The sequence below is a fragment of the Bufo gargarizans genome, chromosome 7 (genome assembly GCF_014858855.1).
Source record: "Bufo gargarizans isolate SCDJY-AF-19 chromosome 7, ASM1485885v1, whole genome shotgun sequence".
In the NCBI taxonomy this organism is placed as follows: Eukaryota; Metazoa; Chordata; class Amphibia; order Anura; family Bufonidae; genus Bufo; species Bufo gargarizans.
In genome coordinates, this window is record NC_058086.1 from 54,548,795 (window position 1) to 54,570,158 (window position 21,364).

The 21,364-nt window shown below is 44.7% G+C and overlaps 1 protein-coding gene across 2 annotated transcripts in view; it reads left to right on the plus strand.

Annotated features, from left to right (window-relative positions):
• The window catches only part of TTC22 (tetratricopeptide repeat domain 22), a 116,605-nt gene extending 110,830 nt beyond the window's left edge, over positions 1-5,775 (plus strand). Inside the window, exons 4-7 of one of the 2 annotated variants that reach the window (XM_044301394.1) lie at positions 1,173-1,291; positions 3,047-3,208; positions 3,437-3,589; positions 4,107-5,775. In XM_044301394.1, coding sequence (XP_044157329.1) covers positions 1,173-1,291; positions 3,047-3,208; positions 3,437-3,589; positions 4,107-4,634 — 962 coding nt within the window. In that variant the 3' untranslated portion in view covers positions 4,635-5,775. The remainder of the gene's footprint in view (positions 1-1,172; positions 1,292-3,046; positions 3,209-3,436; positions 3,590-4,106) is intronic. The other variant, XM_044301395.1, reaches the window with a different exon arrangement.
• Positions 5,776-21,364: the final 15,589 nt, after the last annotated feature.

Here is a 21,364-nt window from a genome sequence, read left to right on the forward strand (position 1 = left end):
TAGAGGAAAACACCAAGGGGAGGACAGACAATACAAACTAAACATATAATCCCAGGTGGGCAACAACAGGAGACAACAAAAGCCCAACAGGGATCCGGAGGATAGCACTCTGGAACAACAACCAGATTCTCAGCTCCAGTGGGTCAGTATAGATGTCCAGGCAGGAAGCTCTATAACTGGCAACAAGAGAAGTGTGAGAGGCGAATATAAGGAGTTTGGGAGTGGCAGACAAGAAACAGCTGAGGAGGAGAAGCTACGGATCCCTGAGTGAGACAAAAAGGATAGCAAGGCAAACACAGAAAACAAACACTAAGAAACACCGTGATCTTTAGGCATAGAGCGCGCAGCCACCCGCTGCGACTTCCTGACCCCGGGTATAACGGAGTCAGACGTGGCTCTTGACACCCTCGTGACAATATGACTATAAAGACATCAACAATATATATTAGCTTTCTAAGCATAGAGCACCACTCCTCTCAATATGATGAGGCTATGGGCGCAGCTATTTCTGGAGCTCCCATAGAAGTGAATGGAGAGCGCATGTGTGGCTACCTTTCCATTCACCTCTTTGGGAGTTCCAGAGATAACCAAGCCGATGCCCCCAAAGAAGTGAATAGAGGGTGGCTGTGCTTGCGCGGTGCACACTGTTTCACCCCGTTTTAGAGATGGATGCAGATCGCAGAGGTGAGACCCGCACCTATCTGACATTGGTGGCATACCCTAGCGATTATAGTTGCAGATTGAGGCGCAGATAACCTGTGTGTCGCAATCTGTGCCAGAAATACGCCTATTTCTGGATAGTAAATCACCCCCTTAGTGTTTACTTAGCAAGCAAGGTAGGTGTCTTGTCACGGATGACTCGTTCAGGTAAATTATAGTGATTAAGGCCACACCAACACATACACATACGCTGATGGTGCAGGTTATTGTCAGGCAGCTCTCACCTTTCCCATTCTTAAAGGGAACACAACAAAGGTTGTGTATTTTCTGACCTGGAGACAACTAACTTCGCAATCGACATGATGTACCGTATGTCATGTGCAGAGCCAGATTGAACATTCTCCATTATCAAGTCTTTCTAATGAACCCTTCTACTGTGAATCATCCTAAATACGTAAAATGAAGCGCTCCTATGTCCTGTATTCACACGTATGTTATTACGTATTTCCTAGCTTTGTCTTGGTGCTACATCGGGATGATGCTGGAAAAACAACATTCCTTTCCTACCACACCAATGGGAATTCATGACTACGGATTTTCAGGAACAGACGCCTTGGACTGCTTTAGCAAGGTTTGTGCCAAAACATCTTGTTTTCTACATGCTTATAGAATTACGATGTGTAGGAACCTGCGGTCCTAGGTTCTCCGTGACTCCTAAACCGCCTGATACCAGGGATAGCCTATGCAAAGCAGAGTCGAATGCGAGGATTGTAGTAGACACGCTCTGAGTTCTCTGAGAGTTGATACTGCGGCTGTAATGGATTGTTGGTTTACATGTCTATATGCATATAACTCGTCTACATAGCAGCCTATAACAGGAGTAGTCATAAAGCAGGTCTGCTCTGGCCATTTTTGTGTTAGATGGGCCCCCAAACCCAAACCAGATTGTAAGGAATCCCACTCCTGGAATAATCTGCAAGGGACCAGCTGTTTCATTTCTCCTGCAGCGCCACCACAGGAAAAATGAAGTATTACACAGTACATATTAAAATCAATGGACTGTCTGTGTTATGCATGAAAAATCTACTTTTTGCAGCTACTCTCCACTCTTGTTAAGGCCTCATGCACACAACCGTGTCCATTTTGTGGTCCACAAACCGCAAATCCACAAACTATGGATGCGGTGTGTGCTGTCCGCATATTTTTTGCAGATCCATTTACTTCAGTGGGTCCGTGGTCCGCATTTTGCAGACATATTTTTTATTTTTTTTGCAGTACGGACATACGGATGCAGAAAGAGCAGAGATAATGCATGTACTTTCAACCTCTGTATGTCCATTCTGCAAAAAGTTAGAACATGTCCTATACTTGGCCGCAAAATATGGACCATGGACCTCATTGACGTCAATGGGTCAGCAAAAAAATGCGGATGCAACACGGACGGTATCCGTACGGTTGTGTGCCTGGGTACTAATGGCGCCTTCACACACGGCAGATTTGGTTGCAGAAATTTTTCTGCAACTGAAAATTTGTTCCATTCACCTGAATGGAGCTTGCAGATATCCACGTGCTTGCCGCCAAAACAACCCCATTCAGATTAATAAAAGTGATTTTAAGTCACAGAAATGTATGCGACAAATTGTGCAGCATGTGAAGGCACCCTAATACATGAGGGTGCCGAATGGAGGGACCACCCTGTTCACAGATTAAAATTAGGCAAAATAAAATATAATAATTCACATAAAAATGTCGTAAATCATCCACTGCTTGAAAAATGTTTATTGTTTTAACCTGACTGGACAGTTGTAGACATTTAGGGGTGTAGCTGTAGGGAGCAGAGGTAGCGGTTTTATCAGGGTATTGGTGTGAAAGGGACCCAAAGACATTTGGACTTAACATGATATAAGGTAGGTGGGGGGCCTTCTTACAAATGTTGCATTGGGACCCTGGAGTTCAAAGGGAACCTGGCACTAGATGTTAAGACACCAAACCACCAGAATGTCGTTCTCCTGCTGGGTTTTAGCATTCTAGACATGTCCGTCTCCAACACACTATTTTAGCATTGTCTCTAAAAAGAAGACGTTATATTACAGCGCATGATATATGCAAAGAACTGAGAAGAGTCCAGTAGCATCCAGCGCATGTGCAGTGTACTTGCCTCAACTTCCATCTGGAGGCCTAGAACTCTTCTCCAGTCATTTGCATGTAGCAGGCACTGTATTGTATTGTTGATCATTTTTAGGTGCAGTTCTAAAATGCAGAGTTTCAAGCACTAAATCCAAGCAGAAGAATCGCAGGAAAGTGGTTTCAAGCCCTACAATCAAGTGACAGCTCTGTAGACACTATTGACCTGTTAATAATTAGTGCCTTTTTTCATCACAAACAGGCCATAGAAATAGGCAAAGGCGACCCTCTGATCCTAAACCGTCTGGCCAAAATATTTCACTTTTTGGGAAAGCAAGAAATGGCTACTGGAATCTGTAACATGGCGCTGAGTGCTCTTCAAGACCCAAAACTGAACTGGCAGGCTTACTGCACACGGTCCCAGGTAATCACATACTTTATAGTGTGGAGTCCTAACCGTCTCCACCCGGACCCCCCACCCAATTTTATGTTTACACTTTTTAGTATGTATCTACCCTATATAGCGTTACATAAAGTGTATCGTACCCGCTGTCTCATTTTTTTCTTGAGATTTTCTTTCAGTTGATTGTTCTACCTTTGCAGTGTCTTGCTCTTACTGAATATTAAGCTTTTTACATTTGCTTCGGTTTAGATTTTTATCTGGATGTACGTGCGAGACTTGGAACGAGCCAAGTTAGGGTTAGGAGGACTGCCGGACAGAAATCATCTTACCAATGCCAAATGTGACCTGGAAAGCATCATAGATGTATACCCCTGCCTGAAAACATATCTGGATATGGGGCAAGTGAGTACCGCTGAACTCTGATTGACGGATTCATTAGGTCATGTTGTTTGAAAAATATATGGGAAAACTACCCCAATACTAAAGTGAAAAAAAAAACATTGCCTCTTTCTTCCAGAAACAGCTCCACCCCTGTCCATGGGTAGTGACTTGGTATTGCACCTCAGCTCTATAATGAAGCGAATGAGGCTGAGGAGCAAAACGAGGGCAATCTGTGGACAGGTATGGCGTTGTTTGTGGCAGAAATTAGCTATTGTTTCCAATCCTGTATAACCCTTTAAAAAGGGGTTGTCCACCTTTGGGGGCCTTTCTGCCAGACACTCTGACCTCACTTAGTTGACTTTGCCAAAGCAAAATGTCCAAATTATTTATTGTGAATAAGATAAGGCAACACTTTTCTATACTTTTATGATGTGATAGTATTGCTGCTTCTTGGCACCGTCTTGGCCCACGTGACTGTATGTGTATACTCTATAGTACCAGCCATTGTTCTTACAATTCCTCTTCATCTTCATTTGAGGTGTATTATTACATGGGTGTGGACGCGGTGCAGGGGCTGATGTTAATTGACGAAGATTCCATAAACCATGCTTTAGTTTGCATCGCCAAAGCCATGGAGTATGACCTGGCCGACACCCTGCCTGAACTGCAGTTGCTGAAGGGAAAATGCCTGCAAGTGAAAGGGGAGGAACTGAATGCAAGCGAGTGCTTCAAGAAAGCCATAGAGCTGGAGAGCAAAGGCTCCCAGGCCACAGAGACCTTCAGACATTTAATGGAAGCATTACTCGGCCTCTATGGTCATACCAAGATGGACGCCGAGACGCTGATCCAGGAGGTGGAATTTTGGGTGAAAGAAGCTCAGCAGAAATATGAAGTAGAGTCAGTAAGTCAAGAGCTACAGACTGTCTGCAGAAATAACACGACGGAGATTGTCAATCTTTCCAAAGCAATGATAGCAGCAGGTAAAATGGACTTGGTGAGGCTTTTGTTTCAGTCTATGATGGTGAAACCCAGAATGAGACTGAGCAGCCGCTCCTCTTCCTTCTAAGCGGTGGCTTCTTTCAGAACACAATACAAAAAGACTGTCCATTATCATTGGGGTTATTGTCACCAACGACATCTCTATGGGGTTTGTAAGTTCTTGCCATATTGATGTTGGTTTGCTCTTAATTTTCTTCTCAGATCTGCAAAAAATGCTTAATTAAAGGAGTTTTCTGGGTTATAAATATTGATGACCTAATGAACTAATGCTATATGCATTATATAAATTGAATATGATGTACTTGGCAAATATATTTTGATCAGAATAATTTGTACCCGTCCACCATGGCAAGGTGACCTCTTTCTGGATGGGAACCTACTCCATATGATACCTCTCTCTGAACACACTGACCTCTTAATCATTTAGCCACAGCAGGCTACACATGTATACTGTGTCTTCTCTGTTTGTTACCTCTTTGCCAGCATGCCTCCAGTGAATTCATGGAGAGCAGACTACAGCTATATATTGGGTTAGTTAGGTGTGTGCCTTCATCTTGGTTAGGCATTCATAACTAAGCCATCCTTTCTATAAGATGTGTTTAGTGCAGTACACATAGCTAAAGTGTCGGACTGGGCTGTCTAGGGCCCACCATACGGATACATCAAAATATTACCTGCTTACACAGCTGCAAGACACTACAAGATAATTAACTCTGAGAAGGAGGTCTCTTGGATTCAAGGACACTGGCCATGCTGCCTCTGTACCTATAAGTCATCTCAGCCACATGAACGTGTCCATAATAATAAACTAGGGAGTTTCTTAAATATTCTCCCTAGTTTTTTATATGAACTTAGGCTGGTTGAGGTGTTGAACACTGCCTATCTATATGTAGTGCAGTCAGTCAATTGTGTTATGTACAGGGTGTGGGAGGCTAGGGGGATTCACCTGTACCCAAGCCTGCAGAGCCGTCTCCCTGAATTCATTGAAGGCCTGCTGGCACAGAGAGAGGTACCATAAAGTGCAGACACTGGCTAGTTATCACGACGATTCATTTGTTTTAAAGAAACAATAACTGCCCAATGATGCACAAAATGCTCAATAACGGTAAGGTGATCATCTCAATAAGTGTGGGTTTTACTAAATGTCTGCTGTTCCTAAATTAATTAGAGGCTAGTAGGCAGAGAGGGGTATTATATAGAGTAGGTTCCCATCTAGAAAGAGGTCACCTTGCCGTAGTGGATGGGCACAACTAATTTTGGTTAAAGTATATTTGCTAAGTACCTCATATTCACTTATATAGTGAATATATAGTATTAGTTTATATATTCTATGTTTGCAGAGTGCTGGTCGAGTGCGTTTGCTTTTACATTTGTAGTTTCAGCCGTTGTGACTAACCTGGTTTTATGTTTTTGCACTATCCTTAGGATGTCATCAATATCAGATCGGCGGAGGTCCGACACCTAGAACTAGCTATTTGCAGCAACTGCCTGAAATAACAGAGTGAATGGAGTTGGTAGCACAGCGCCATCCACTGTGTATTGGTCATGCCTGGTTATTGCAGCACAGCTCCCACTCACTTAAATGTAACTCGGCACGACCTCTACTCGGGGTACGGATAAGTGCTTCTGGCTTCATTCTCTGTGTTATATTAGTGGGGGTGCCAGGTTTCATACCTTGTCTGATCTAATATCGATGACCTATCCTGAGGATAGGTCATCAATATCTAGAACCCAAACAACCCCTTTAAAGGGAACCTGTCATCAACTTTATGCTAACCTCACTGAGGGCAGTATAAATTAGTGACAGAAATGCTGATGTCAGCGGTGTGTCACTCATGAGCTAATAGTAAGTGGTTGCAGAGAACCAGCATCATAATCATTGCAGCCCAGGCCTTGAAAAGAGTCAAATCTGCCTGAGAAGAGTCCTGCTTATTCCTAATCTCCTGCTCTCTCCCCATCTGCTGATGATTGGCAGTTCTCTCCTAGAGAGAAAGAGAGAAAACTCGGTGTTAGGCCTCATGCACACGGCCGTGTTTCACAGCCGTGTGCGGGCCGTGGAACCGCGGCCTGGATCCCTCCTGAGAGCAGGAGCGCACGGCGTCACTGGTTGCTATGACGCCGTGCGCTCCCTGCTGCCGCCGCAATACAGTAATACACTGGTATGATCTATACCAGTGTATTACTGTACTGTGCCGGCAGCAGGGAGCGCACGGCGTCATAGCAACCAGTGACGCCGTGCGCTCCTGCTCTCAGGAGGGATCCAGGCCACGGTTCCACGGCCCGCACACGGCTGTGAAACACGGCCGTGTGCATGGGGCCTTAGACTGTCAGTCATCAGCAGGTGGGCAGGGGAGCAGGAAGTCATGAATAACCATGACTCTTCTCAGGTGGCCGGGACTCTTTTCCAGGCTCAGTCTGCAATGATTGTGATGTTGGTTCTCGGCAACCACTTATTTTTAACTTATAAATGACAGATCTCTGAAATCAACTCACCAGTCTCTACTTTATTCTGCCGTTAGTATGGGCAGCATAACGTTGATGACAGGTTCCCTTTAAGGCCTAAATCCACTAAAGAAGCTGCACACACCTAATGTAATAATTATTAGACTGTCAAAGAATCAAAGGTGACTTCCTGTTGTCACTTTTGCAAAAATCCTCTTTAGTGGAATTAAATAAAGCCAATATCGCTGCATGTAAAAGAAATATAATTACCAAACTTTGATTGCTGCTAAAATGTCTGAATGAACAGGTGGCAATTTTTATGATTTGGGTGGAACTGGACTTTGAGGCCTGTTTACACTGGCTACTTATCACGGCAATTCATTAGTTTTAAAATGAAAGAAACAATAATTGCCCAAAAGCTCAACGATGGTAAGGTGATCATCTCAATCTACTGTACGTGCAGGTGGCGGTATTAGTAAAGGTTACTTGTAATACAACCTGTATGGATCACTATATACGGCACATTGAGTGCCTAGAGCTTTATATGGAACCACGGGAAGTCTAAACCTAAAAGTGGTCAAACACCTTTAATAGCGGTCTGCCGAATGCTGGTATTGCTCCCGAACTGTCCCTGGAAATGCACTCTTGATTTGGCCGGGTGTACATGTCTTCTCCATAGAGGTAGAGGAGCCAGATTCCTCTGGAAGTGGCGTAGCTCCCTTGAGAATAAGATTGCAGAATTTTCCACAACTTAACATTAGTTCCATTCATTTGAAAAGCAAGCACATGCATTTCTGCAAGATCCATTCAGGTGAATGGAACTGATTTTCAGTCTCGGAAAATTCTGCAGCGTGTCAAGGCAGTCTAAACGATTGGGCATGTTGAAATTCATCATGCCTGATCCTCTCCAACAACTGCCAAACAAAATGTCTGCTAAACATCTAATACACACTAAGGGTCCATTCACACATCCGTTGTTTCTTTTCTGATCTGTTCAGTTTTTTGCGGAACAGATCTTGACCAGTTCTGTACCCATTCATTTTCAATGGGTCCTGAAAAAAAAAATCAGACATTGAGCTGTCCGATTTTTTTCAGGACCCATTGAAAATGAATGGGTACAGAACTGGTCCAGATCTGTTCCGCAAAAAACGGAACAGATCAGGAAAGAAACAACGGACGTGTGAATGGACCCTAAGTGGTTGACTTTTGCCGCTCAAATCGGTGTGTTTGGCCTGCATTAACCCAATTTCCTATTAATTAGACAGGGAGGGGGTAATTTACTAACTGATATACAACAGTTTTCTGGCGTATATCTGTCGCAGATTGTGGCACGAAGGTCCTTTGCACCGCAATCTGCGACTCTTTCCTACTCACATCAGGTCTAAAGAAAAAAAAAAAAAGAGGGTCGTGGCGTGGGCACGCTGCTAGTCCAGTCTCATTTATCATTTTCTATGCCTGTTTTAGATGTAGAAAATGTTCTAAATCTACGGCATAGATTTAGACAGACGGTGGATCAGCCTAAGTTATGTGTAGGACGACGCCTCTACATAACTTTGGTGGATCCACCGGCAGCGCAAGAGTTATTAAGACCGACCTCTAAAACACTAGTCTTAATAAATGACCCCCGGAGTCTTTAAATGTACCACAATTATCACAGCGGCTCAGGTTGTATGAAAAATCTATAGATAGGCCGTCTAAACGTTTACAGAGGTTGTCCCATTACGTGGATAGGGGATAAATGTCTGATCAGCGGGGGCCCGACCGATGGAGAGAACAGGGGCCTGTGCTCCAAATTTCAATAGAGAGGCAGATATGCATGCAAGTCCGCTGCTCCACTCAACTCTGTGGGACTGCAGAAGATAGCCAAGTACAAGCACTAGGCTATTTCCAGCAGCTGAATGGAGCGACAGCACGCATCCTCCATTCAAACAGGGGAGCACAGGCTCCCCTTCTCATGATTGGCAGGGGCCCTCTGCCGCTCAGACACTTATCTGTATCCTGCAGATTGGGGATAAGTCGTCGTAATGGGACAGCCGCTTTAAGCTACCTTTTGTCTTATTTTCTTTCAGATTTTTACACCAAAAAATGTAAAACATTCTGGTGCAAAAAGTTGTATTTTTGGCCACACCTCCTTTCCGATGAGGTCATACCCGTGTGAATTTTTTTTTTTATAGATGTGACTTTATGTGCCATACTGCGACAAAACTGTAGATAAAACCGTGGCCGCAACCAGTGATCGGTCTAATGCGACGTGCGCTGCGGAGAGTTCTGTCACTACTCTGTTCTTTCAAGTATTTGTATTCACCTTCGTGTGAAATAAAAATGAGAAAATAACTGAAAATACTGTGATTTCATAAAAAATAAAGACTAAAATGTCAATGCAATTACAGTGTGTGCGTCTTCATTACATGACATCGGCATCTAAGCCACACAGTGTCGTCACCACGTTCCCCCAGCTGGGTATTACTTCTCTAGGACAGTGTTTCCCAACCAAAGGCTGTCCAGGCATGCTGGGAGTTGTAGTTTTGCAACAGCTGGAGGCACACTGGTTGGGAAACACTGCTCTAGGATAGTGTTTTTCAATGTTCCTAGGAAATGTACCCCCTAATAAAACAAACAACTTCAAAGTACCCCTGAGGCTTAGATACTTAGATGCATATTAAAAGCACAGTGCAAGTACCCCCCGGAGCACATCGGGTTGAGGACATGGGGTCTACGGTCACTATTAGTCTACTTTCACACCAGCGTTTTCAATTTCCGCTATTGAGATCCATCATAGGATCTGAATAGCAGAGGAAAACGCTTCCGTTTTGTCCCCATTCATTGTCAATGGGGACAAAACTGAACGGAACGAAACGGAGTGCACCAAAATGCATTTCATTCCGTTTCATTGCGGTCCCACAGCAAGCAGTGTTTTTGAGTGCGTCCTGGGATGCGGAGCAACACGGATCCGTCATGACCTACAATGGTGTTCAGGATGGATCCGTCATGGCTATTTTAAAGATAACGCAATCGTTCATGATGGATGCAGATGCTTGTATTATCATGACGGAATAGTTTGGGCTGATCCAGGAAGGATCCAGCAAAAACGCTGGTGTAAAAGTAGCCTTACCTCCATTGAGTTCTATATAGCTTAATGTCTTGATGATACTTTTTTAGGACAGGTCTCACAGCCACCTCAGGTAGAACTACTGGCACTACTACACCACCAGGTGGCAGCCCTTCCAAGTCTATTTGGTCTATCTACTCTACTTTCGGTGATAGGACACTTACTAAACTCCTTCCAAGAGGGACAGGCACTGTAGACCTTAGCAAAAGTATTTCTGCGTAAAATGTCCCTGGGGTTCAACCTACTGAACAGATGTAGGGAGCGGAGCAGTGCCTAGGCCACGTGGCGTCATTGACCTAGGCTAGGCTACGAGAAGGCCGCGGCGCTTACAGGACCGTCGGGGCTTTCTCAAACAGCTGATCGGCGGGTGTCCTGGGTGTAGGGCCTCCACCGATCAGATCAGATACTGCTGACCTATCCAGAGGATAAGTCATCAGTTACAAAGAGTGGGAGAACCCCTTTAAGGTGTGCATATATGCTCATGCATAAGGGGGCAAAACTTCACTCGTGATGTGGCAGTGTAGAAAACTCAGCGTTCTCCGTGAGTATTTGTAAGACTTGTTATTCAATAGACTAAATGAAGATCATAAAGAATGTTTCTGCCAAAGGATCGTGAGAGGTGATGATTCGCTCACTGTATCGATGAAGCAAATTATTTTTTTCTTCCTCCATTTCGAAAGAGACTGTGTATGGGGTGTCCCCACTCTTCCCCGACAGCTGATGTTGTGGGAAAGGACTGTGCATGTAAAAATGTACATGCCCGTGATAGAAACCAATGCTTATTCCCCTCTCGCCATTCACAACGCATGCACATTCGGCTCAGCCATCTGGTCAGGAGGAAGAGCTGGTTCACTAATGATTACTAGCTGATCAGGTGATCTTAAGGACAGAGGGGGAGAAAAAGACCACTTGGTTGACCAGAGAACTTAAGCTACTTTCACACTCGCGTTTGGTGCGGATCCGTCATAGATCTGACAAGACTGATCCGCACCGATAATACAACCGCATGCATCCGTTCAGAACGGATCCGTTTGTATTATCGTTAACATAGTCAAGACGGATCTGTCTTGAACACCATTGAAAGTTAATGGAGGACGGATCAGTTTTCTATTGTGCCAGTGAAAACGGATAGCTGTAGTGTCGGACTGGGCTGTCTAGGGCCCACCAGTAAAAAAAAATTAGAGGGCCCACCATACGGATACATCTAAATATTACCCGCTACAAGATAATTACCTCTGAGAAGGCAGGTCTCTGGGATTCAAGGACACTGGCCATCCTGCCTCTGTACCTATAAGTCTCAGCCACATGAACGTGTCCATAATAATAAACTGGGGCGTTTCTTAAATATTCTCCCCAGTTTTTTATATGAACTTAGGCTGGTTGAGGTGTTGCACACTGCCTATCTATATGTAGTGCAGTCAGTCAATTGTGTTATGTGCAGGGTGTGGGAGGTTAGGGGGATTCACCTGTACCCGAGCCTGCAGAGCCGTCTCCCTGAATTCATTGAAGGCCTGCTGGCACAGAGAGAGGTACCATAAAGTGCAGACACTGGCTAGTTATCACGACGATTCATTTGTTTTAAAGAAACAATAACTGCCCAATGATGCACAAAATGCTCAACAACGGTAAGGTGATCATCTCAATCTATTGTACGTGTGGGCAGCGGTATTAGTAAATGTTGTCTGATGTCCCTAAATTAATTAGAGGCTAGTAGGCAGAGAGAGGAGTATTATATAGAGTAGGTTCCCATCTAGAAAGAGGTCACCTTGCTGTAGTGGATGGGCACAAATAATTTTGATTAAAGTATATTTGCTAGGTACCTCATATTCATTTATATAGTGAATATATAGTATTAGTTTACATATTCTATGTTTGCAGAGTGCTGGTTGAGTGTGTTTGCTTTTATATTTGTAGTTTCAGCCGTTGTGACGAGCACCTGTCCATTCACTTCATTTTATAGGATGTGCTGACTAACTTGGTCTTATGTTTTTGCACTATCCTTAGGATGTCATCAATATCAGATCGGCGGAGGTCTGACACCCAGAACTAGCTAGTTGCAGCAACTGGCTGAAATAACAGAGTGAACAGAGTTAGTAGCACAGCGCCATCCACTGCGTATTGGTCATGCCTGGTTATTGCAGCACAGCTCCCATTCACTTGAATGTAACTCAGCACGACCTCTACTCGGGGTACGGATAAGTGCGTCTGGCTTCATTCTCTGCGTTAAATTAGTGGGGGTGCCGGGTTTCATACCTTGTCTGATCCAATATCGATGACCTATCCTGAGGATAGGTCATCAATATCTAGAACCCAAACAACCCCTTTAAGGCCTAAATCCACTAAAGAAGCCGCAAACGCCTAATGTAATTAGTATTAAAGACTGTCAAAGAATCAAAGGTGACTTCCTGTTGTCACTTTTGCAAAAATCATCTTTAGTGGAATTAAATAAAGCCAATGTCTCTGCATGTAAAATAAATATAATTACCAAACTTTGATTGCTGCTATAATGTCTGAATGAACAGGTGGCAATTTTTATGATTTGGGTGGAACTGGACTTTGAGGCCTGTTTACACCGGCTACTTTTACGACGATTCATTAGGTTTTAAAATGAAAGGAACAATAATTGCCCAAAAGCTCAACGACGGTAAGGTGATCATCTCAATCTACTGTACGTACAGGTGGCGGTATTAAATGGAAGAAAATACAAAACAGCGACTCTACCTATCAACCGAATGGATCAGGGTGCGCACCTCTCGGTCCACCCAGACCGTATGAACAAAATAGAAAAAGCAATAGATAAATGAGGGGCACTCCACGTTTGGGAAAAGAAAGCAGCAAGTGTTCAGTGGATATGTCAATAATACATATTTATTACATATTAATTATAGGGAGCCAATACATAAAACAGTAAAAACCATCCATAAAATAAAACCATATAAACAATAAATAAGGACCTAAAATAATCGCCAGAAAATCGTGAATACTCATAAGCATACGTTTCATAAAAATCGTATTCGCGAATATATAGTAATTCCCACAGTGTTCCTTTGAGCGATTCTATTTGTAAATAATCGCAGGAGATACTTTATGAACTTGGAATGACAGTTCCTATCTCCAGCCTAATGGAAGGCTCCAAATGATTTCCATGGAAGATCTTAGTATGTAAGATAGTATCACACCACACGCTGTCCAGATTCGATCCTCTAGCTTATTCGGATAATCCGATATATTCATAGTCGTGAGGGAGATCTCTTACCATGTATCGTCATCAGCTCGATATTTCAATCAGATCGAAAATTCTGCCGATCTTACCCTACGCGGCGTCCCACGTGGTATGGAGTCTCAAACGTGACGTCTCACGTGACTCCTCGGCTTAGCAGCTGTAGAGTTACGGACCCTTCTCACGATCCTGCCTCTAATTCGAGACAATGGCAATAGTCCATACGAGAGAATCCACAGGACTGTATCCTTCTTCTGTCGATAAATTCTGGTTATTGGGGAACGGCTCACTGTCCCAGCAGATCCAAAGTGGTCTAGGTGGCGGTATTAGTAAATGTTACTTGTAATACAATCTGTATGGATCACTATATACGGCACATTGAGTGCCTAGAGCTTTATATGGAACCATGGGAGGTCTAAACCTAAAAGTGGTCAAACACCTTGAAAAGCGGTCAGCCGAATGCTGGTATTGCTCCCGAACTGTCCCTGGAAATGCACTCTTGATTTGGCCGGGTGAACATGTCTTCTCCATAGGTAGAGCGGAATAAGGCTACTTGCACACTCGCTTTTTGTGCTGATCCGTCATGGACGGATCCGTTCAGATAATACAACCGTCTACATCCGTTTAGAACGGACCCGTTTGTATTATCTTTAACATAGCCAAGACGGATCCGTCTTGAAGACACTTGAGAGTCAATGGGAGAAGGATCCGTTTTCTATTGTGTCAGTGAACAGATTGGCTCAGTTTCATCAGACGGACACCAAAATGCTGCAAAGCGGAATGGAGACGGAACTGATGCATTCTGAGCGGATCCTTTTCCATTCAGAATGCATTAGAATGCAAACTGATCCGTTTTGGAGCGCTTGTGAGAGCCCTGAATGGATCTCACAAACGGAAAGCCAAAACGCCAGTGTGAAAGTAGCCTTAGCTCCATGAGAGGTATCATGGCTGACAGGAAACTAAAGGCAGAAGTTGGGGCACAAATGGCTGGAGAAACACAACACTAGTCCCTTCACATAAGGATTCAAAATGTAGAGTGAAAAAAGCAATGACGCTGTTATCAAAATGATTAACTATATGTTTACTAGGCAAATATATATGAAGAATAGAAAAAATGATGATTACACTTACCGGTAATCGGATTTTCCAGACCCCACGACAGCACCATAGAGAGAGGGATCCACCCCCAGGGACAGGAAACCTACAGAAATAAAAGGGTGGAGCCTCTCTTCCCATTCAGTGGTTTACAGAGCAAGAGAGGGACTCCTACACCATTGGTTATTCCAAACAGAACATCATAACTGCTTATACATTGCACCATTATTAACTACATCCAAATATACAACCCAAAAAAAAAATTTTTTTTTAATTTTTTTTATAAGAAACCATCACCAAGGGTGGGAATTAGGAAGGGTGCTGTCGTGGGGTCTGGAAAATCCGATTACCGGTAAGTGTAATCATCATTTTTCCCCTCCCCCACGACAGCACCATAGAGAGAATTACAGAGAAGAACCCTTCCTAGGGAGGGACCACCGCTTGCAAAACCCTTTCTCCCAAAGGAAAGATCAGAAGAGGAAAGTAAATCCAAACGGTAGTGACGAAAGAAGGTAGAAGGTGAAGACGACGTGGCTGCCTTACAAATTTGTTCAATGGAAGCCCCCGACCTTTCTGCCCACGACGTGGAAACCGAACGCGTAGAGTGAGCCTTCACCGAAAGGGGAGGAGACAGGCCTTCCTCCAAGTAAGACTGAATAATGGCCAGTCTAAGCCATCTGGACAAGGTACTTTTGGTAGCCTTCCTCCCTTTATTTGATCCCGAGAAGAGAACAAACAAAGCAGAAGACTTTCTCCAGTCTTCCGTAAGTCTGAGATACTGCAACAAGCATCTCCGTACATCTAGTGTATGAAACACAATTTCTCCCGCATTCTTTGGATGGTCACAAAAGGAAGGGAGAACAATCTCCTGTGATCTATGAAATTTTGAAGATACCTTAGGAGAAAAGGCCGGATCAGGAAGAATAATAACTCTATCATCAAGAATTACCGTAAAAGGGGGGTTGATGGAAATGGCCTGCAGCTCACTGATCCTTCTAGCTGTAGTAAGGGCCACTAACAAAACTAGCTTAAGAGTAAGAAACTTGATACCTATGGAATCAATGGGTTCGAAAGGTGCCTTGGTGAGGGAATTAAGAACTAAATTGAGGTCCCACGGGGGCACCCTAGGGGAAGAGACCGGTGTCATCCTATCTACTGCCCTGAAAAACCTAACAATCCATGGATTTATGGCAAAATTTCGCTCAAAAAGGGCAGATAAAGCAGAGACCTGCACTTTAAGTGTACTTTTAGCGAGACCCAAGGAAAGACCTTTCTGCAAAAATTCCAGGACCAGGGAAATAGGGACACATTCTGGCAAACACTTAGGGTTGAGTTTACTGAACTCCATAAACTTCCTCCAAGTTCTCGCATAGATAGAAACCGTAACTGGTTTTCTACTTTTTTCTAAGGTCGTGATAAGTTCCTGAGAAAAACCTCTTTTAACTAATAGGCTCCGCTCAAATTCCATGCAGTCAGATGGAGACCAGCTGCTGCTGGATGGAAGACCGGACCCTGGGACAGTAGATCCGGTTGATCTGGTAGGATCCAGGGGTCCGAAATAGACATGGTTCGAAGCAGCGTGAACCATGCTCTCTTGGGCCAAAAGGGGGCAATCAGGATGACCCTCGCTTTGTCTACCCTGATCTTTTTTAGAACTGCTGGGATTAACTGGAAGGGGGGGGGAAGGCATATGCCAGAGGGAAGTTCCACTTCAGAAGAAACGCATCCACCCCATAGGGGGATTCCCTTGGATTCAGAGAACAAAAGATTTCTACTTTCTTGTTCAGGCCCGTACTGAAAAGATCTATAGTTGGAGTACCCCACGCCCTGCAGATCCTGGAAAATATTGAGGCGTTGAGGGACCATTCCCCCTGTCTTAAGGGGTATCTGCTGAGAAAATCCGCCTGAATATTCTCTTTCCCTTTTATGTGGAGAGCTGAAACGTGACTGACCTGTCTCTCCAACAATGTTAGTAATCTCCCAGCTTCCCACCGTAGGGATACCGACCTTGTCCCCCCCTGGTGATTTACATATGCTACTGTCGTCTGATTGTCTGACAGAATTCTTACATGGCCTGTGCCAAGAAGGGCTAAGGAAGCTTTCACCGCCAGTCTGACTGCCACTAACTCTTTCCGGTTGGAGGAGAAGGCCTTCTGAGCTGGGGACCATAGGCCTTGGAAGTTGTATCCCAGCACATGAGCCCCCCACCCCCAGGGGCTTGCATCTGTGGTCAGGACAATGGGATCCGGGTAGGACCATGGAATTCCCTGAATCAGATTGTCTCTGACCAGCCACCAGGATAAGCTCTTCCTGGTTGAGCCTGAAATTCTTACTCTGACATCCAGCTTTCCCCCATGACTTTTGAAGGCTGTCAAAACTTCCGACTGTAACTGTCGGGAGTGAAGCTGAGCCCATTCTACCGCCGGGATGCAGGAATTCAGAGAGCCCAGTACCGACATAGCCTTCCGAAGAGTCAGGGAGGTGGAAGAGAGGGATTCTATTTGACTCCAGACCTTTGCGATTTTTTCCTCTGGGAGATATGTTCTTTGAGTCTCGGAGTTCAACACTAGGCCCAGGAATTTCTGCACCTTCTGCGGCTTCAATCTGGATTTTTTGTAATTTACTATCCATCCCAAATCCTGGAAGGTCTGAATGATATATTGGACATTCTGTTGGCAGACCCGTAAGGAATCCGCAATGACTAGAAAGTCGTCTAGATATGGGACTATTAAAATGTTTTTTATCCTCATGAACGACACCATCTCTGCCACTACCTTCGTAAAAATTCTTGGTGCCATGGACAGGCCAAAGGGTAATGCCTGGAACTGATATTGTCTGATCTGACCTTCCATCTGAATCGCCACTCTCAGGAACTTCTGAAACCTCTGGTGCATCGGTATGTGAAAATAAGCGTCCTTTAAATCTAATACTGCCATGAAACAATGAGGAAAAAGGAGCTGAATCGTATTCCTCATTGTCTCCATCTTGAATTTCCTGAAGACCAGAAATTTGTTCAAATCCCTGAGATTGATGATAGTCCTGAAGGTGCCGTCTGGTTTTGGAACTAAAAACAGGTGGGAGAAGAAACCTTCGGACAGTTCCTCTTGCGGCACGGGAATTAAGACATTTTTCCTGATAAGATCCAAAACTTCTTTTATTACAGGAAAGGAACCTCTTACACAAATACTTTTTGTAATAATAAATCTTCGTGGAGGCAAAGAGATGAAATCTGGTTTTAGACCTGATCGGATTATGTCCAAGACCCAAGGACCTGCAATTTTTTCCCAAGAGGCCTGAAAAGATTTTAGTCTTCCTCCCACCTCTAACCTGGCGTCATTGTGGGGTCTGTTTTTTGCTAGTAGAGGAGGAGCCTCCAAATAAGAAACCTTTCCCCCCCGGATTCCTGGATCTAAACCTCTGGTCTCTATCTCGGCCAGACCTCCTACTGGTATTACCTCTGAAGGGGCCGAAAGGACTGCTTATTTCTGGGACCAAAAACTGAACCAGGGCCAGGGGCCGGAAATCTTTTCTTTTTATCCGCTGCCTTTTCTAAAAGGTCGTCTAGCTCAGGCCCAAACAAAAATTCTCCCTGGCAGGGGATATTGCATAATCTTTGTTTAGAGGACAAATCCCCCCCACTCCAACTCTTCAACCAAAGGGCCCTCGGTGCAGAATTGGTAAGAGAAGCTGACTGAGCACTGAACTTAATAGAATCAACTGATGCGTCTGTCAGGAAATCGGCCGCTTTTTGTAGGGTTGGCAAGGAAGACAAGATCTGATCCCTAGGGGTTCTATCTTTTAATTGTCCCCCCAGCTGTTGCAACCAGAAAGATAAGGTCCTAGCCGTGACCGTGGCAGCTATAGCTGGGCAAAAGGCTAATGTAGAGGCCTCCCAGGCACCCTTAAGAAAGGTCTCAGCTTTCTTATCTAGGGGTTCCTTAAGCATCCCTGTATCCTCAAAGGGGAGCGAGGACCTTTTTGATGCTTTAGAGATAGCCACATCAATTTTAGGGGCCTTCCCCCAAGAGGAGGAAGCTACTTCTTCAAATGGGTATTTGCGTTTGAAGGCCCTAGAGGCAAACACCCGCTTGCCCGGCTTTTTGATTCCCTCTGAATTAGGGACATGATGCTGGTGTGAACAGGAAAACAGCGACCCTTCTTCTCCTGTAACCCCTCAAACAAGGAATCAGCTACGGATTTATCCTCTTTGATGTCTTCAATATTCATGGTGGACCTAATGACTTTTAGTAATTATCTGTGTCCTCAGGAGGAAAAAAGGTGCTGGACATGGACTCATCTTCCGAGGAAGAACCAAACGAGGACGACCCTGCTGATCTAACACTGTCTTCTGATGAAAAGACCTGGGATGTCCTTTCGCTTTTATCCTTCACAGACGCTCTTGTCTTCCTATCAGACTTTAGGGTATTCTTAACCTCTGTTTTGATGAGTGACCGGATGTTATCCAATAGGGACGGGGACTCCTCCGATATAGTTTTCTCAATACAAGTCTGACACAGCTTCTTCCCATAAGAAGCGGATAAGGCCGCACCACAGAGCGGACATTCTTTGTTTTTTCTTTTCGCCAGCACTTTTTTTCGGTTTAGGCTGGAAAAAAGAGAGCACAAAGCGCAATCTTAACACAGCAAAACCCAGACAAGAAACCACTTAACCCCTGAAGATCAAAGAACTACCAGGATGGGATTCACATCACCCTCAGCAGCTTCTTGTCTTCTCTCTTCCTCCATAACAATCTCTGATAGGGGGAATATGGAGTCTATACACTTCAGGGGTACAAGAGAATAGTATTAAAATCCTTTATACCACAAGCCAGGCCACTCAACTGAAAGCCTCCTACATTGTCCGGCTTCAGACCGTCTTGTATAGGCTCAGGGTTTGTATGTCTTTTCCCCCTTAAATAACCCTGAGGGATCGAGCGCCTGACTCCCCATTCCCGGAACCACCGATGTGCGTTCCACCTGAATCCGGAAGTGCGCCCCACTCAGCGCGCTCCGGAAGTACGTCATTGTACCTACCGCGCACCGGAAGTGCGTCACTCGCTCGCCGCCTCGGACCCACGTGGAAGCGCACTACTGCCAGGTTGCACCGCTCCGGTATCCGGTCCTGTGGTAGAGCCCCAGCCGAGGATAGCCACTGAATTGCGCCACATGAGGCGCCTCCCATGGGGCAGAGCTCTCCCTGAGAGGTAACCCGCATGCCTGCCGCAGGAAACGGAGAGCCCCTGGAGCACCTCCTCATCCTAGGGTCCTGACAGCCTGCCCAGCAGCGCGATGGACCCCGGCAGCAAGAAACCGTAGCCCTCTAGGAACTCCTAGGAGCCAAGACCACAGTAAGACCTGAAAAGGAAACTGTAGGTCTCCCACTCCAGGGACAGGAAACCACTGAATGGGAAGAGAGGCTCCACCCTTTTATTTCTGTAGGTTTCCTGTCCCTGGGGGTGGATCCCTCTCTCTATGGTGCTGTCATGGGGGAGGGGAAAAGAAATGTATTTGTAATCATAGTTAAACGCATAAAGGAGGGTTGCTTCTGGATTATCTTTTCATATATTTTGTACCATTTCTCTATTAGTCCTGCTAGATGTTTATAATAAGTTAATCTGGGTGTTAACAGTGGCACAACCTGCCACTAGTAATACCGACTGGACAGTGTCAGACTGTGAGGGACATCCCCTCAGCTGGTAACAGATGTAATCATATTCAGAAACTTGTAGTAGGAATAATGGAGGAATGGGTCATGATAGTCATAAGAATAGATGCTACAGAATTGTCATTTTATGTGGAATACAAATAGAGAGAGAGGTAATTCTGGGTTAACAGAAGGAGAGGGGGTGTCTCCCATTCAGGGTACTTATCTATTAAGGGACGTGTGGCCCCTCCACCCACCCAGGGCATCTGTCAGCAGTTTTGTACCTATGACACTAGCTGACCTGTTACATGTGCGCTTGGCAGCTGAAGGCATCTGTGTTGCTCCCATGTTCATATGTTAAAAATTAAGTTTTAGTATATGCAAATGAGCCTCTAGGAGCAACGGGGGTGTTGCCATTACACCTAGAGGCTCTGCTCTCTCTGCAACTGCTGCACCCTCCGCACTTTGACAGGACCAGTTGTGATCACATTTACACTACATGATCCTGTCAATAAAAGTGCAGGGGGGCGCAGCAGTTGCAGAGAGAGCAGAGCCTCTAGGTGTAATGTTAACGCCCCCGTTGCTCCTAGAGGCTCATTTGCACATATATAAAAAAATCATTGAACATATGAACATGGGACCAACACAGATGCCTTCAGCTGCCAAGCGCACATGTAACAGGTCAGCCAGTGTCATAGGTACAAATCTGCTGACAGATGCCCTTTAAAGGATATGGACACCTTTTTACACCAATATATTTTGTGGAGAAAATCATTTCTCCAATTGGTTCTGTTTATCTATCGTTCTTCTTTTTGGTTCTACGGCCCGCTGTGCTTCCTATGCACAGCAGGCTACTCTCAATGAATTTACAGAGAATCCGGCTTGCCATGGTATAGCTGAGCATGATCAGGCTACGTTTACATGCAAATACACTGCAGTACACTAGACAGTGTACTGCAGCGTATGATAGAGGCATCAGACCCACTGGATCTTCAAGAACCAAGTGGGTCTGAGTAAAAAAAAAATCTAACTTTTTCATATATCCACACATAGAAGTGGTTAAAGATTTAAAAAATAAAACACGCTAAACATGGTAGAGATGAGAGAATTTCATATTTTGAAATTCGTTCACACTTCATTTGTTGGTAAAAGGTGAATTGCGTTATGGATTCCGTTACCACAGACCATAACGCAATTCTATGATGGAATGCATAACAGAATGCCTTTAGAGGCATTCCGTTATTCATTCTGTCATAATAGAAGTTTACGGGCTGCAAAACGGATCCGT